The sequence below is a fragment of the Emys orbicularis genome, chromosome 14 (assembly GCF_028017835.1).
Source record: "Emys orbicularis isolate rEmyOrb1 chromosome 14, rEmyOrb1.hap1, whole genome shotgun sequence".
Taxonomy (NCBI): domain Eukaryota; kingdom Metazoa; phylum Chordata; order Testudines; family Emydidae; genus Emys; species Emys orbicularis.
Genome location: NC_088696.1, coordinates 2607918 through 2624744, shown reverse-complemented (window position 1 = coordinate 2624744; position 16827 = coordinate 2607918). Strand labels below are relative to the sequence as shown.

The window sequence follows — 16827 nt, the reverse complement described above, 5'->3', positions numbered from 1 at the left end:
GGAGCGACTAACAGGAGTTTTGCCAGGGAGTTTACAGGGGGAGTGTGAGCAGGGGCTAGAACTCAACATTCTTTAAACTTAAAAGCCAAAACCACCCCCTTGATAAAAACAAAACCTCAACAAAGGAACCAGCTGCAGGAGTAAAAAGAGAATGCAGGCAGAAGTCCAGCAACAGAGTGGGTTTGCAATGACCGGGAGAACCGCACGGTGACTTGCCTGCCTGGTGCGGAGGTTGCGGATCTATCGAGACATCTAGATAGGCTTATGTGTAGTGCCGGGGAGGAGCCGGTGGTCGTGGTACAGGTAGGTACCAATGACATAGGGAAGGATAGGAGAGAGGTCCTGGAGGCCAAATTTAGGCTGCTAGATCAGAGATTGAAGTCCAGGACCTCCATGGTGGCATTCTCTGAGATGCTCCCAGTTCCACGCGCAGGGCCAGTTAGACAGGCAGAACTGCAGGGTCTCAATGCGTGGATGAGACAATGATGTAGGGAGGAGGGGTTTAGATTTATTAGGAACTGGGGAGCCTATACAGGAAGGATGGGCTCCACCTAAATCAAAATGGAACCAGATTGCTGGCACTTAACATTAAAAAGGTTGTAGAACAATTTTTAAATTAAGGGCTGGGGGAAAGCCGACAGGTGCGGAGGAGCACGTGGTTTGGACATCTCTTAGGGGAGGATCTATTAATAGAGAATCTCTATGTCCTAGTGACGATGAGAGGATGGAAAATGATAAAATACAGGCAGGTCTGATCAGAAACAGTCAAATAAAAAAGAGTAATGGCATACTATGCAATCTGCCCACTGATCAGGAACTGGCTTCAGGTCAGGGTTAGCTGTGGCTGGCTTTGAGAAGGTCCCTGTTTCTATTGTAAACGGAACTCTTAATAATAAAGAACCGCGGGGTCAGTGGAGCGCCTGTGGAGCGCTGCCTTGTCCTTTGGGGGATGTGTCTGCCTTGAGGTGAAACGGGAGCTGTACGAGGGATTCAGAAGTGTGCTATTAGACAGGGTGGAGGTGAGATGCCGGGCTGGTTGAAGGCAGTGGGATACAGGCTTTCTCACCTGTAGGGCCTGATTCAGATCTGACGCCCAGATTTGAAAGCCACTGCTGTCCTCTGTCTGACCTGCGTGACGTGAGACTGGGGGAAGGGGTCTCACTCCACTTCCATTTCCCGTATCCCATCAGCAAATGTCAGTACTAAGGGGCAGCCTCAGCTGTGGGGATTTAGATGGGCCCTTGCATTGCATCTTCACGGCTGAGGATGTGAGGGAGATTCCCAAACCTGAGCCATTCTTTTTAAGTGACAAATGTGAGGAACTGTCCCAAATTGAGGTGTCATTAGAGGAGGTTTTGGAACAAATTGATAAACTAATCAGTAATAAGTCTCCAGGACCTGATGGTATTCACCCAAGAGTTCTGAAGGAACTCAAATGTGAAATTGCAGGACTACTAACTGTCATCTGTAACCTATCATTTAAATCAGCTTCTGTACTAGATGACTAGAGGATAGCTAATGTGCCGCCAATTTTTTAAAAGAGCTCCAGAGGTGACCCTGGCAACTACAGGCCAGTAAGCCTAACTTCAGTACTGGGCAAACTGGTTGAAACTATCGTAAAGAACAGAATTGTCAGACACATAGATGAACGTAATTTGTTGGGAAATAGTCAACATGGTTTTGTAAAGGGAAATCATGCCTCACCAATCTACTATAATTCTTTGAGGGGGTCAACAAGCATGTGGACAAGGGGGATCCAGTGGACATAGTGTATTTAGATTTTCAGAATGTCTTTGACAAGGTCCCTCACCAAAGGCTCTTAAGCAAAATAAGCAGTCATGGGATAAGAGGGAAGGTTCTCTCATGGATTGGTAACTGGTTAAAAGATAAGAAACAAAGGGTAGGAATAAATTATCAGTTTTCAGAATGGAGAGAGGTAAATAGTGGTGTCCCCCAGGGATCTGTACTGGGCCCAGTCCTATTTAACATATTCATAAACAATCTGGGAGAAGGGGTAAACAGTAAGATGGCAAAATTTGCAGATGATACAAAACTACGCAAGATAGTTAAGTCCCAGGCAGACTGTGAAGAGCTACAAAAGGATCTCACAAAACTGGATGATGGGGCAACAGAATGGCAGATGAAATTCAATGTTGATAAATGCAAAGTAATGCACATTGGAAAACATAATCCTAACTATACATATACAATAATGGGGTCTAAATTAGCTGTTACCACTCAAGAAAGAGATCTTGGCGTCATTGTGGATAGTTCTCTGAAATCATCCACTCAATGTGCAGCAGCAGTCAAAAAAGCAAACAGAATGTTGGGAATCATTAAGAAAGGGATACATAATAAGCCAGAAAATATCATATTGCCTCTATATAAATCCATGGTACGCCCACACCTTGAATACTGCATGCAGATGTGGTCGCCCCATCTCAAAAAAGATATATTGGAATTGGAAAAGGTTCAGAAAAGGGCAACAAAAATGATTAGGGGTATAGAACGGCTTCCATACGAGGAGAGATTAATAAGACTGGGACTTTTCAGCTTGGAAAAGAGGCGACTAGGGAGGGATATGATAGAGGTCTATAAAATCACGAGTGGTATAGTAAATAAGGAAGTGTTATTTATTCCTTCTCATAACTCAAGAACAAGGGGCCACCAAATGAAATTAATAGGTAGCAGGTTTAAAACAAACACAAGAAAGTATTTTTTCATGCAACTCACTGTCAACCTCTGGAACTCCTTGCCAGAGGGTGTTGTGAAGGCCAATACTATAACGGGGTTCAAAAGGGAGCTAGATAGATTCATGGAAGATAGGTCCATCAATGGCTATTAGCCAGGATGGGCAGGGATGGTGTCCCCAGCCTCTGTTTGCCAGAAGCTGGGAATGGGTGACAGGGCATGGATCACTTGATGATAACCTGTCTGTTCATTCCCTTTGGGGCACCTGCCATTGGCCACTGTCAAGAGGACAGGATACTGGGCTTGATGGACCTTTGGTCTGACTCAGTATGGCCGTTCTTATGTTCTTGAGACCAGGCTGCCCTAGTGGTGGTGTCTCAGAGGGGGTTGAGATGTGTGCGCAGACACAGGTGTGTAGCGGGGGAAGAGGCTTGTGCTGGGCTGTGGGTGAAAAGAGGGCTTCAGCCTTCAGGGCTGTGAAGCTGCAGGACGTTTACTCAAGCCCCTGAGTAAGGGTGACGCAGTTGGTGCCTGTCCACTCTTGGGAAGCTGCTGTGTTTAATTGGTGTAATTCCGAACGTTCTGTGAGGTCTCTGCTCTGTTCTGGAGGCAGCCTTGGCTATTCAGGGATTTGGTTGCTTGGAAAGTGACCCATCAGTTGCCAGGAAAAGATCTCCTGACCCACGAGTCATCCCAGCCACCTTTGTGCCTTTCTCTTCCAGCTGGGAACAGCGAGAGCTACCGAACGGGAGGGTCTATTACGTGGACCATAACACCAAGACCACCACCTGGGAGAGACCTCTGCCTCCAGGGTAAGACACTTTTGAGATACTTGGAGTTTCCGAGGGCAGAGGGGAGCCCCGGATAATAGCTGCCTGGATGGATTGGGCACACAGCAGGCTGCCTGCAAAGGAGAAAACGGGAGAGAGAGATGGTGGGAGAGACGCATCTCCATTTCCAGGCAGGTTGCTGCCTCCTGGAGATGTGTCACATGTTCTCATGCCAGTCCATACTTACTCGCCTCAGTCCCTTTCTATCTGTAGCCCCTCTGAGCCCTTGTTTTCCAGAGCTCTCTCTGGTTCTCTCCTTCTCTCTGTGCCCCGTAAAAGCTGAAAGTGATAAAGCCAAATCATTGTTCTTCCCTTGGCTGCATTTAGACCGGAGTGATCCTAATCAGTGAACGTACTTTAAAAGCCAGCATGCAGGGTGAATGTGAAATAAGGCCTTTCCCACGTCGCTTCCATACCCCTCATCTCTCCTACTTACATACAACACCTCCTGCTAAAACCGGACCTCTGCAGCCCTCCCTGCTGCCCTGTGGTCTTGTCTGAGCTCCTAGGCTACTCTGAGTTTAGACAGGCCCTTACGTGGGTGGTGGTTGTGATGCAGTAGGGGGCTTTCCACGACCCAGTTCCCCAGCATGGCGCTGGCTGGTGCTGTGGACTTGGGCGGGGAGAGGGAGGGAGAAACCTACGGAATCACCAGTGTCACTTCCTTTAGCACCTGGGCTCTCCTTGGACAGCTCCTGTCCTCCAACTACTCAGCAGCGCTACCCAGCTTAACAGGACCTCTGCAAAGAGGCACCATGGCTCCCGTCAGTCTCGTGTCCCGTGGTGCTGAAGTCGTCCTATCCAATGGAATCCGTTCCCTGTGGAGTGAAGGATCCAGTCTGATTGAGACTAGAGCTGCCATGTAAAGCCGGCAGCGCTGGTTCCTCAGAGGGGAGGAGAAGCAGTGTTTGAAATGAGACTGCGGTGGTAGGACTCAGTGCAAAGTCTTGGTCCTGCCGGGACACGCTCGACCACCACAGCTCTTGTAATCCAGTTCCCCCAGAACGGCTCTGGACTCCTTTCTTGCCTGTGAGTTTGGAGACCAGTAACCCCTGAAATGCTGCCGCGAGCCAAAGCCTAGCCCATAGCGCATCCTCTGTGAATGCACTGTGCCCTCTGCTCATCCCGGCACCTCAGATGGCTTCTGTCCTGCAGGTGTCGGAGGCAACTAAGCAACCCGCTGCAGTGGCAGGTGGGGGTACCATAACCCCTGGGGCCCGTCTCTGACACCCCACGGGGAGGGGTTTGTTCCACTCCCAGCTGCTCCAAAGCAGCACGGCGAGAAGCTCGGTACCAGTGGGACGCTGTGCGACCCAGCTCTGCAAGGCACAGAAATGCCACCATCTGCTTGGGCCTTGCTGCTCACTGAGTCTGGCTCCAAAGGCTCCACCAGCGCCTCTCTCATCACCAGCCTCTCAAGACTTCCGGGGCACCCTGTGCCTGGGGTGGGGCAACCCTCTCGGCAGCGGGGCTACACTCCTGGCCACTGAGTGGCTATTCTCCCCCGGCGGGACTGAGTAATTGCTCTCCCTTGGGTCTAGCAGCAGGAATGGAAGCTGAGTCTCCGGCCTTGAAGCCTCAGTTCTAGTGGTTCTCTGGGTCTACTTTGGCGCCAGCCGGGATGGGCTTGAATGCTCACCCCTAAGGCCCTCACAGTAAGAGAACTTGTGTGTCCAGGACACACGCCGTCCCTTTCAGCCTGAGAAGAGTTTTCCTCATGGGGCTTCTCTAGCACCTTGGGATAATCCTTCCCCATGGCTTTGTGGCCCTGTTGACAGGGACCTCCTCCTATTCCTTGGTAGGCTGGGTGATGGCCTGGCTGCGAGTGGCCCATGAAGGGCTGTAAGGCTGGCTGATGGCCTGGCTGCCCATCTGACAGTTGTGAAGGTTCATTTCCTAGGAAGGAAGGTATGTTCCACTGACATTCCTGGTCTCTGAGTTACCAAGTAACCATGGTAAGTCGTGGCCAAGAATCATTGTCAGCCATGAGACTGGGTGCTGCCCCAGGCTGAACCCCTCATGGGGTAACCACAGACAGTATCTAGGAGCTTGGAAAGCAGAACAGCATCTAGCATCTTCTGCTGCCTTGGACCCAGCAGCAAGGGCACCATTTCTCTGCTAGCAAGGGAGCTTTACATTCTTTCTTTGGCTTTTAAACATCTCCATCATCCTCCTCCATCCCTCTGACCTGCCATGTTTGTTCCATCCACGTGTTGCCCTCCAGTTCTCTCTCCAGTGCCCCTTGGGGGACCCCCTGCACTAGGAGCACCTCCCAAGGCTTATTACGAATGCTGCTTCCGCGGCCCAGGGTTGAGCGGTCAGGCTCTGTGTGATGACGGCAGCGCGGGTTTGATTTGCTGTCGTGAACTGCGCTGTGAGATCACAGACCATGCGGGCTCATCCCACGGCTGGGAGCAGGGAGATCTGCCTCCCTTTCTTTCCAGCCACGCACTGGAGCACTCTGGAAGCTAACAGTTTGCTAGGCTGAGCCCTGGGGAAAACCACAAGCATCTGCGGAGCACCCCGACTAGCACGTACCAACGGGTTAGCCAGCCGTGCTAACGGACAGTCAGCTAAGGTGGTAGTGTGTGAGCAAGTGGGTGTCGGGGCGAGCGGAGGGTCTGTATGGGGGGTGGCGAGTACCGTCGGTAATGCCGTCCTGTCTGTGGTGTTTCCAGCTGGGAGAAGCGAGTGGACCCCCGGGGCAGGTATTACTATGTGGATCACAACACCAGGACCACCACTTGGCAGCGTCCCACAGCGGAGTATGTGAGGAACTACGAGCAGTGGCAGACGCAGCGAAACCAGCTCCAAGGGGCCATGCAGCAGTTCAGCCAAAGATTCCTGTACCAGGTAAGGGAAGTCGACATCTCCTCTTAAGGGGTCAGACGGGTGGGACCGTGGAGCAGTTTTCATCGGCCATCCCTGAGCAGCGTATGCGGAATCCAGGCCCTGCTCAGGGATGTTGGCTGTAGTTGTGGAATGATGAGTGAGGGTCTGTCAGACCTGCTAACCAGTGAAGGTGACGTGGGACCCAAACAGCCTCCAGGGTCTCCAGTGACAATACAGCCTTCTCCAGCTACGGCTTGCTAGGACACTTCCCCACACTGCAGTCTGCCCGTTGTATTGGGCGCTTCTCCAGGCAGTTACCAGTCCCTTCTCCTAGTTCCAGAGCCCAGCACTCCTCAGAGGGCCTCTCCAGCTGACTCACAGCCACTGCCCTCATGTGCTGTATCCCTGATCCGCTCCGCTCCAGAGGACAAGAACTGCAGGAACTTCAGAGCAAGGGGTTGGAGCAGCTGGGAAGATCCCAAAAAACACCTCTGCTGCTTCCAAGGCAGGGAGCCAAGTAACCCTGAGGGAACTGGCGTTCCCTCTTTAAAGAGATCCCTAGAACTGTCGGGCTGGAAGGAACCTGGAGAGGACATCTAGCCCAGCCCCCTGTGCTGAGGCAGGGCCAAGTGAACCTAGCCTGTCCCTGACAGCCGTTTGTCCAGCCTGCTCTTAGAAACCTCCAGTGACGGGGATTGCACAGCCTCCCGTGGAAGGCTGTTCCAGAGCGTCGCTGCCCTTAGAGTTAGAAAGTTTCTGCTAATATCCAGCCTAATGATTCATGTTGTCCTGAGCAGAGGCAGCAGGAAATGACCTCAGGCCCTCTCCCCCGGGATGGGGGGAGACTAGCATGGCAGAGGAACTTGCTTTCTCCGTCGACTCCTCTGTGAGTCCCTGGGGCCTTCTCTGGAGTGTCCTGGAGCTGTCCCTGGTGGGATGGCTGCAGGTCTCTGCTGGGTGCCATGCAGAGCTCAGGCCGTTCTGGGAACTGGATCCATGGCAGGAGAGAGGTGCTCGGAGCCCAGCTGGGCCTGACTTTTCCAGCTAAGGCTGTTCCATCCGGGAACCTGTGTTTAGCGAATGGCGTGGCTGGGCTCGGGCAGTGAGGTCACACTCTGTCCCAGGAGACTGGAACGATCAATTCCGAAGCAAGGTAATATACGGGCGGCTCCCCTTCCTGGGTGCTCAGGCAGTGCCTGCTGGGGTGAGGCCAAAGGCCCCCAGAGCCCCAGGGCTAAGCACTCTGCTCAGCAGGCGCCTCCTGCTTTCCCTGCCTCTTTCCTTGGGCTTGAGCTGGACGAAATGGCCACGTCTCCTTGTTGGGGGATGTTGAGCTCTCACCTAGCCCCTGCGGGGATGCAGCTGCCGAGCGCAGAGTCTGGGCTGTGGCAGCTCCTATCCCCTTTGAGCAGGACCCTCCCTGCTATCTCAAGAGCTGGAATTCAAACTTCAGAGTCAGATAGTGACTGGCTGGAGAAATCTGCGGCGAGGAGACTCTCTGGACGGGCCAGTCGGTCCCCAAACCCACCCTCCACCCCTGTTGAGCACCCGTGACCACAGCTGACTCAGCACTTGTGCAGATCAGGCCTAGGTCAGCAGCTGGCAGGCCGCAGACTTGGCCAGTGGAGTCATCAGGCCTGTGCGCTGACCTTTACCCAGGACGCCTCTGCCCCCCAGTGCAAGGACCTCCAACCACTCCCCTGTCAAACAGCCCCTGGCTGAGTCCTGGATCTTACAGGAGGCCTCAGCCCTGGGCAGCGCTGCTCTCCCAGGGCTCCGCAGGGGTGTGATTGTGGGAAGACGCGTGAGCCTCTCCCGGTTCCTGTGTCCACTGCTCCAAGCCCTCCGGTCTGCTCCGATGGCACGTGTGCATGGGCCTGCTGTCCTTGCCAGGGGCAGCGGAGAGCTCGCGGGTGTGAGCATGGGGTCGGAGTGGGAAAACAGCCCTTTCCCCCCCAAGCGAGAGCTCCTGGGTGATGAACTTCTCTTCCCCACGGAGGGAGCCAGGAGGCTGAGCAGTCCAGAGCTATAGAAATGCCCCGTGCAGCTGGCCATGGCCCCTGCATCCAACTCGTGGTGTGCTTGCAGTGTTAGAGCGCGGAGCAACCTGCCTTCCCTGCTCTCAGCTCTTCCTTCCCTTCCAAGCCTGGCCCTCCCTTTCCTTCAGTGAGCTTGCTGGGCTGCCGCAGGCTTCGCTGCCCTCCACGTGCCCATTGCTCTCCTCCAGGGTTGGCAGCGCTGAGTGGGGAGGGGAGTCCATCAGTCCAGAGCGTTGCCTGGGTTCTGAGCGTGAGCCCCCGAGCCACTGCGCTGCAGCCATGCCAGCGCTTTGTGACACACCCCGGCTGGGCAGGGCGGAGGGGACTTCACTTCATCAGGCTAAATCTGGAAGTGATGATACTTTTGCTTCCAACGCTGCTGCCAGGAGTGCTGGCTCCTGCTCAGCTCCCATCCCCAGAGGGCCTTTGGCTTGAGCCCTCCTGGGCCTGCCTGCCTGTGTGGCAGGAGAGGCAGCTGGGCTAGGCTGGCATTACTTAGTCCTGCGGGTGGCCCGGGTTTCTCAGTATCGCTGGCCTCTGTCTAGGGCAGCATTTCTGGGCTTCTCCGCCCGGCAGCATGGATGGGGACAGGGCTGTGTCCAGAAGCTGCTCTCTCGTGCTGGGCTGCCTGGCCCTGCCCTGGGGATTTTCCGTCGGCTCCTGCCCTTGGCAGTCTTGGAGCATTTGCTGTGCTGATTTAACTGGGCACCATGTTAGTTTTCCCTTATGCTTCTGTGTTGCCCCTGGGAGCTGGGTCTCTCCCTGGCTGTTAGCAGCCTGGCCATTCCCCCTCGCTGCACATGTGTGGGCACTGTGGGAGCAGCGCGGGGGCTGGCTCCTGCAGCTTTAGGCTTCGCTCGTGTCGCGCTGCCATGTTTGTTCAAATCCGTTATTTTTAGGTCCCAGTGAGGTGATACCTCCAGACGTGACTCGGCTGGCTCTCTGGCAGGCTGCTCCGTGCGTCTGTCTGAGCAGGGAGGGGCAGCTGAGACAGCCCGCCGCATGAGCCAGGATTTCTCAGCGTGGCCATGGCCTGCTCACCCCAGCCCCTGCTCGGCAGATTGTGTGTGGGGAGAAGGGGCCTTGACTGCCGTGGGTTCTGTTTGTTCCCAATCCCGTGTCCTGTCTCACCCCACCGGGATTTCACATGGCCCCTCGGGTTCACCTGCACCCTCTGACACAAGGGCAGTTCCGTCGGCAGGCAGCCGGAGATGCCGCGTGCCTTGACCACGGGGCTCTAGGCAGCCCTGTGGCTCAGAGTGGAAGCTGTGTGTGGACGTCCGTCGTTTCCCCGTGGGGCGGGGAAGGGGTTGGCAGTGCCATGGTGTTTCCCTGAGCCGCGGTAGGGTTTCTGTGCATGGCGCGCTGCTCCCTTCCTCAAACCAGTCGGCTCTGGATCTGGGGCCTGCCTCGCAACGTGAGCCCCTAACGCCCACACTTTAACGTTAGGAGGGGAAATGAAAAGGCCGTTTTAGTAACAATATGTTTCTTATTTAACGCTGAGAAGTGTATGCTGAGCCCCCCACTCTCCTGAATCCTGGCCTGTTTGGTCTGGCGGGCCATCCCCAGGAGACGTCCCAGCAAAGCCGGGGAGGGGGGTTAATCTAAACAGTGCCAGGCCAGCAGCCCCCAGTCCAGGCTGCTCCGCTCGCCCTGAGCCAGAATAAAGGTGCTTTGTGCAGTGGACCTGTTGGGGGTGGGGACGTGCAGGGGGCTCAGGGAGACGCCTGTCTGTGCAGGCATGAATGTTTCCTCAGTTGGAGTGCATCTCGCACACTGCCGCTCGCTTTCACAGCCCGCTGCGAAGGGGGAGGCGGGGGAGGCTGCAGGCTGAGCCAGGAAGCGCTGGGCGTGGACAGGGCTTGTGGGAATGATTTCATTGGAAAGGCCTGCGCTATTTTTTCCCCTCTTGTGTGTGGTTCTTGGAGAAGGTTGGAGGTGTAACTGTGGTGGTGATATCAGTCGCCTTGGCCAGCAGGAGCAGAGCAGCTGTGCACAGCTGGATGTTCCAGCAAGCCCTGCTCCTCTCTCCCATGGCCCCTGCTCCTGCTGCCCCGGCCGTGGTTTAGCGTGGGCATTTTTCACCCCGAGCGTGCAAGTTGCTTTTAGTTCCTTAGCAGCAGGCTGTTTTCCTGTGCTGAGAGTTGGGGTTGAGAGGAGAGCGGGGAGCCTGCCCCCACCTCCCTGCTCATCTCACTCCCGGCTCTTGATAATCTCTGTGTTGTTTTGTATTTTTGCCCCCTCTGCTGTCTCCAGTCGTCCGGCGCCCCGTCTGACAATGATCCTCTGGGCCCCCTTCCTCCCGGCTGGGGTAAGTACCAAGCCTTCTCCCCTGCTCTCTCACTTCTGCTGCTCACCTGGCACCACCCCCACTCCATCGCTAGGGCTTGAACCCTTCCTGCGCCGTCCGTCCCTTCCAGCAGCACCTTTCCGCTGGCTGGCTGGCTGCTCTTGGGGGGCAGAACCTGTGTTCTTGGGGACTCGTTCCCTCTGCGTTACTGGCGGGGTGTGTGAGCATAGGGAAGATGACCATGTCCCACCGTCCATGCTGCCTGTGGGGTGGATCTGCCAGATATCCACCCCAGCCTGGACTTTAAATCCAGCAGTTTGAGTCCAGAGGTGCCCAGCTCTCTGGGTTTGCTCCCTGTTGACTAAACCCAGCAGCATCTGTGATTGTTGCCTGGACTCGAGGAGGGGTTGGAGAGGTTGGCTCTTTTGCCTGGCTCTCTCTGCCGGGGTCAGCTCCCCCGTTGCATTTGGGAATGGGAGGAAAGGCTCCGCCACGGGGGAAGGCCTCTTGCTGATGGTGTCCAGCAGGAAGTCTACATTGGGAATTTGCTGTGGTCCGTTCTCGGTGCCATTGCTTTCCACTGGGCTCCACCAGGCACCTGCCTTTTTCGTGTCACATCTGAACTAAATGACGCTAGCCCAGAGTGAGGTGGGTTGTGGGTAATGCGGGGATGGGACAGCCACTTAGTGGAGATCTAGGGAGTGGCAACAGCGTGTGCCCAGGGGAGTATCCCGTGGTACCGGAGAGAGCTGGACAGGAGCTGCTGCTGAGACTCTGGGGGATGATGGGCACGGATGGGGGACATGGAAGATCCCGGGAGCGCTGGGCCGGTTTGAAATGGGGTTTCTGAACCAGGGTGTGGAGCAGAGAGAGCCCCGTGTACGCAAGGGGGTGCCCTGGAGGCGCTGCTAGGACAAGGCAGCCTGTACAAGATGTGCCCCCCGCCCCACTTCTCAGGTAACAGCTCCGCTGGGCGATTGCTCCAGCTGGGCTGAAACCTGGGGGGGCGGTGGGGCGGGAATCACCCCCCCTGCCCCCAGGGAATAATCGAGTTTGGGGGTGGTGGTTATGAAGCCTGGACCATGGGGCTGCAGAGGGAACAGGAGCCATTGCCCGGGTTTGCTGGCAGGCGCCGTTACCACTGTATTCATGGCATGTGACACTCAACGGGAGGGTTTTGCAAACCTCAGTGAGGATGGAGACACAATACAAAGGTGACTAGAGACGTGGACAAAGGCCAGGTGCTCTAATAACCCACCCCGCAGCAGCTGGCTGGGCGGACGGCCTGGGTAGGAGTGCTGCCCCCAGGGAGCGACATGGAGACTTGGGGCTGGACATGCAGATGTGGCTGGGGAGTGTCTGGGTCCGAGGACCTCAGCACCCGAGGCCCGTTAGCGTCGTAGGGAGATTGGAGCAGGGCTGCAGGGGCTGGAGGAGGGGTTAACAGCCTGCTGACGGGACTGCTGCTGGCAGCAGCTGTTTTCCTATCTTGACACCAGGGAAACTGTCAACAGCTACTTGGGGTGTGAGCCCCGGGGCTGGGGGGACCATAGAGTGTGCGCCAAAGAGAGGCCAGAGGGTGAAACAGAGAAGGAAAATGCAGGGTGGCTATCGGACCAGCATCCTGGCAGCCAGATGCACCAGGCTGTCAAGGGGGCAAGGTGGAAACCCAGCTGCTTGAGTCATTTAATACTGTCCTGGGCAAGACACCTGGCATGAGCCCAGCCCTGACCCTAGTTGGTGAGATGGACCTAACAGAGCTTCCCCATCCCTGACATCTGAAATCCTTATACCCTGCTGGCTCGTGTCTTTTCTGAGGGAGCCCCCTTTAATTCCGTGCATAGTACAAGCGGGCGGGGGGGGTGGGCTGTGGGCTGGATGGGGGCCCGGCTGGGCCGTGGGCTGGGGGGGAGGGTGTGTGGCCTGGCTCAGATGTGGGCTGGGTGACCCCAGGGCCCCGGGGTGGTGGCCTGGCCACGCGGGGCCATGGAGGAGCTGACAGTCCAAGGGAGAGCCCAGCAAGCGCTGCTGCATGCAGGCGGCTCAGGGCAGCGCTGGCTCGGTCAGGTTTCTGGGTGCTGCTCCCTGCAGCCGCTGCGGTGCTTGGGCCCTGTGCAGGAGGGGCATTGGCCTGGGTCACTCGAGGGCTTCCAGCAACTCTCCGCTTGTAGCACTAGCCCGAAGTAAGGCCCCTGTGAGTGGAGCAGGGGCTGTGGGCAGGAGCTGGCTCCCAGGTGCTCTCAACCACCAGCCCCGGCCTAACTGGCTCCCTGCCCCCTGCTTCTGGCCCTGATTTATTTCCAATAACCTTGTGGTCTCAGTAAGGAGAGTCTGGCATGTCCTGGGCTGCTCTGTGCATCCGGCTGAGAGCGCAGTCCAGCCAAAGCCTGCAGCGTGGGAGCAAACACATGAGCTGCCTTAGTGTCCAGGCGGGAAGGGGGAAGGGAGCCTGCTTCCAATTAGCGCTACAGCCTGAGCCACCCTCCAGGAGGTGCCTGGGACTCCTGGGAGCGTCCTGCTTCCCCAGCTCAGCCTCTGGAGCAGCGAAGAGCAGTGGGAGGAGGGGGAGCTCCCAGGAGTGGGAGGTGAGCAGGGCCACACGCTCAGCGTGCTGCCGCTCCCGCAGCTGGGCCTCTCCAGCGAAGCAGCAGGGCAAATGCTGTGACTGGGGAAACTCTGCTCCTCCCTGTAGTCTGTGCAGGAGCAGGCGGGGCTGGCGGCCCACAATAGGGCCAGTGCCTTGGGGGTGCCCGCGGGCAGGGCCTCCGTGCAGCGTGGCTAGGGGCAGGGGTACCTGGGAGCATGCGCAGTTGTGTGGGGTGTGCGTGTCTGTGTGTATCGGGAGGCGGTTGTGTTTGTATACGACAGTACGTGTATCTGGGTCTAGAGGAGAGGCAAAGTGATGACAAGGGGTGTGCGTGAAGGGGGGGGTGTACCTGGAGTATACGTACATATAGAGGTGTACGGAGGGCTCAGGAAAGCTGTACATGGAGAGCTCTTTGTTTGGACGGGGGAGGGTGCCTCGGTGTGTACATGGATAGGCTGTTGGTTTGTGAACTCTAGGGGAGCGTAGGGGTGTGTGTGTGTGTGTGTGTGTGTGTGTAAAGTGGGTGTGGGGGAGGCATGTGTGGTGCATGTGGCGGGTGTGTATGGGGGGAGACCTGTGCATACACTGGGAGTTTAAGGGGCGGGTGTATAAAGTGGATGTTTCTGAGGGAGGTGTGTGTTTGCTGAGCGGGTTGTGCATGCAGTGGAGGGGTGTGGGAGGTGTGTGCATGTGATGGGTGGAAGGGGCATGAATGGGGCGCATGCAGCAGGGGAGTGGATGGGGGAGGCCTGTGAGGGGGTTCATGCAGTGGGGGAGGGATGTGGGTGGAGGAGAGGGGTGCATATGCGGCGCATGCAGCGGGAAGGGGAAGGGGTGTGAGGGGTGTGCATGTGGCCAGGGGGAGGGATTCAGGTGGGGGGGGCAGGGGTGTGTATGTGGCTCATGCAGCGGGAAAGGGAAGGGGTGTGAGGGGTGTGCATGTGGCCAGGGGGAGGGATTCAGGTGGGGGGGGCAGGGATGTGTATGTGGCTCATGCAGCGGGAAGGGGTGTGAGGGGTGTGCATGTGGTCGGGGGTGTGTGTATGTGGCTCATGCAGCGGGAAGGGGAAGGGGTGTGTGGGGTGTGCATGTGGCCAGGGGGAGGGATTCAGGTGGGGGGGGCAGGGGTGTGTATGTGGCTCATGCAGCGGGAAGGGGAAGGGATGTGAGGGGTGTGCATGTGGTCGGGGGGGTATATATGCGGCGCATGCAGCGGGAAGGGGAAGGGGTGTGAGGGGTGTGCATGTGGCCAGGGGGAGGGATATGGGGGGGGGCAGGGGTGTGTATGTGGCTCATGCAGCGGGAAGGGGTGTGAGGGGTGTGCATGTGGCCAGGGGGAGGGATTCAGGTGGGGGGGGGGCAGGGGTGTGTATGTGGCTCATGCAGCGGGAAGGGGTGTGAGGGGTGTGCATGTGGTCGGGGGTGTGTGTATGTGGCTCATGCAGCGGGAAGGGGAAGGGATGTGAGGGGTGTGCATGTGGTCGGGGGGAGGGATACAGGTGGAGGGGGCAGGGGTATGTATGCAGCACATGCAGGGGGGCTGGGAGGCGTGTGCACACCCATGTGGCAGGACAAGGCTAGTTACAGCACTCTTCCCAGAAGCTGCCCATCCTGTATCTCTGCGTCTCTGTGCCCCGGCCCGGCCGGGCCCCGAGTGCTCAGGGTGTTGAGCTCTGTGTCAGGTGCCAGGGCCCGTGGAGCGTGGGCGGGGACCCTGCTTTGCGGGACATTGTGAGTAGTTGCTGCTCTTCCTTCTCATGCTCCATTTACCCCAGCCTTAGACCAAAGGTTTTTCCTAGAGCCGGGCTGCAGGGGAATGCCATCCCTTTGCAAGGAGCGGGGGGGCCCAGAAGCACTGGCCCCAGGCGATCCCCTGCTCCTGGGGAGCTGAGAGTTACAAAAGGCCCTTGTGCGCTGTGCCCCGGGTGTGATTGCAGTGTGTGGAGATGTCCCCGCTAGCTCTGACCTCACTAGCCTCAGTGCGGCTGGACCAGCCCACCTGCACCCTGGCCGTCTCGGGCATGGCTAGCCCACACTGCAGCCATGTGGCTGCATCGTCACTGCAGGTATCAGGTTTGTCTACACGCGCTGCAGCCGCACCCTTGACCGCAGCGTCGCCGTTCCCTGAAAGGCTTGAGGCCAGCGCGTGCTCCCCTGGGCTAGTGCAGAGCCGTGCGAGTGGCGCGAATGGGCCGAAGGGGGCAGGGTAACACTCTCTCTCCCTCTTTCTCTCTCAGAAAAGAGACAGGACAACGGGCGAGTGTATTACGTGAACCACAACACGCGGACCACCCAGTGGGAGGATCCTCGCACGCAGGGGTAGGTCGCCACCTTTGCTTGGCTAGGTCACGCTCTGGCGAGTGGGCCCCTAACCACAACAGAGCTTTGTGCTAGTAACCTCACGTCTGAGAGCTCAGGACATGGGCTCCGGAGCAGTCCTGCAAACAGACACCTGCCGGCAGGGGGCCCTGTGGAAAAGGCATCAAGTGCCAGGAACTGCAGCAAGGCAGTGCCCAAGCAGGGGTGGGGGCACGCTGGTTTCCCCTGGGAATCCTGTCTGAGACTATCTGCCAGGCCCCAGACTAGGAGGCAGCCACAGCCCAGGCCCCCACGCAAGGGGAACACTCTGGGCTGGTTTGGGCAGGAGGAGGCACTTCCATGTAGGCCCCCTGAGGTCCCTGCCCCCTCCTACCGCATGGCTCTGTGCTCGGGTTCCCTCCCCACGCTGGGCCAGTGCAGCCAGAGCGAGTCCTGGGGGTGTCCCTGCGGTGGCTGGGGGTGCTGTGCTGTGCTCCCCATTGGGCACTTCTCCTGGGAGACGGCTGAGTGCAGCATTAGCTGGAATCCATCTCCTGGGCTGAGATCACACGGTGCAGGGCTCCTGGCCCAGGGCTGAACCAGGTCCCCGCCAGTCCTGCAGCATGGAAGGGCTTCCTGGGAGCCAGGCCAGAGCTGCAGCTACAAGGAGACTCCTGGGGCTTAGGGGAGCGGCACAAGGCGTGAGGGGCTGGGGGCCAGGAGCTGCACTTGTTCCCAGCCTAGGGGGTGCCGGAGCAGGCCATGCCAGGGGAACGGGACCCTCTTGCCCCCAGTATGCCACGTGTCCAGGAATCTTTTCCTTGTGCCGGGCAGGATGATCCAGGAGCCGGCCCTGCCGCCTGGCTGGGAGATGAAATACACCAGCGAGGGGGTGCGCTACTTTGTGGATCACAACACTCGCACCACCACCTTCAAAGACCCCCGCCCCGGCTTTGAGTCTGGGTAAGGCGCTTCCTGCCAGGGCCCCTCCTCCTGTCACTGCCGCGTGCTGCCGGGCGGCTCGCGCCCGGGCTAGGAGCTGGGTCCTCCACTCTGCCTGTGGTTGGCTCTGTAGCCTTGGGCCACTCCCACTTCCCCCATCAGGAGGGGCGAGGCTGTCATGAGGCGCTGGGAAGATGCCAAGTGCCGCTGTTAGTGCGGGACCCTGTGCACCTGCAGCGTGGCCTGGGGCCACTGGGTCGAGTAACGGATGGCTGGTGGTTGTGCCGCCCCACTCCCCGATACCCTTGGGCTGCTGGG

The 16827-nt window shown here is 57.7% G+C and overlaps 1 protein-coding gene across 1 annotated transcript in view; it reads left to right on the top strand.

Annotated features, from left to right (window-relative positions):
* Nucleotides 1-16827, top strand: part of WWP2 (WW domain containing E3 ubiquitin protein ligase 2) — an 88449-nt gene that overhangs the window by 60135 nt on the left and 11487 nt on the right. The window contains exons 9-13 of the mRNA XM_065416328.1: nt 3414-3503; nt 6200-6374; nt 10649-10703; nt 15507-15588; nt 16402-16530. Coding sequence (XP_065272400.1) covers nt 3414-3503; nt 6200-6374; nt 10649-10703; nt 15507-15588; nt 16402-16530 — 531 coding nt within the window. The remainder of the gene's footprint in view (nt 1-3413; nt 3504-6199; nt 6375-10648; nt 10704-15506; nt 15589-16401; nt 16531-16827) is intronic.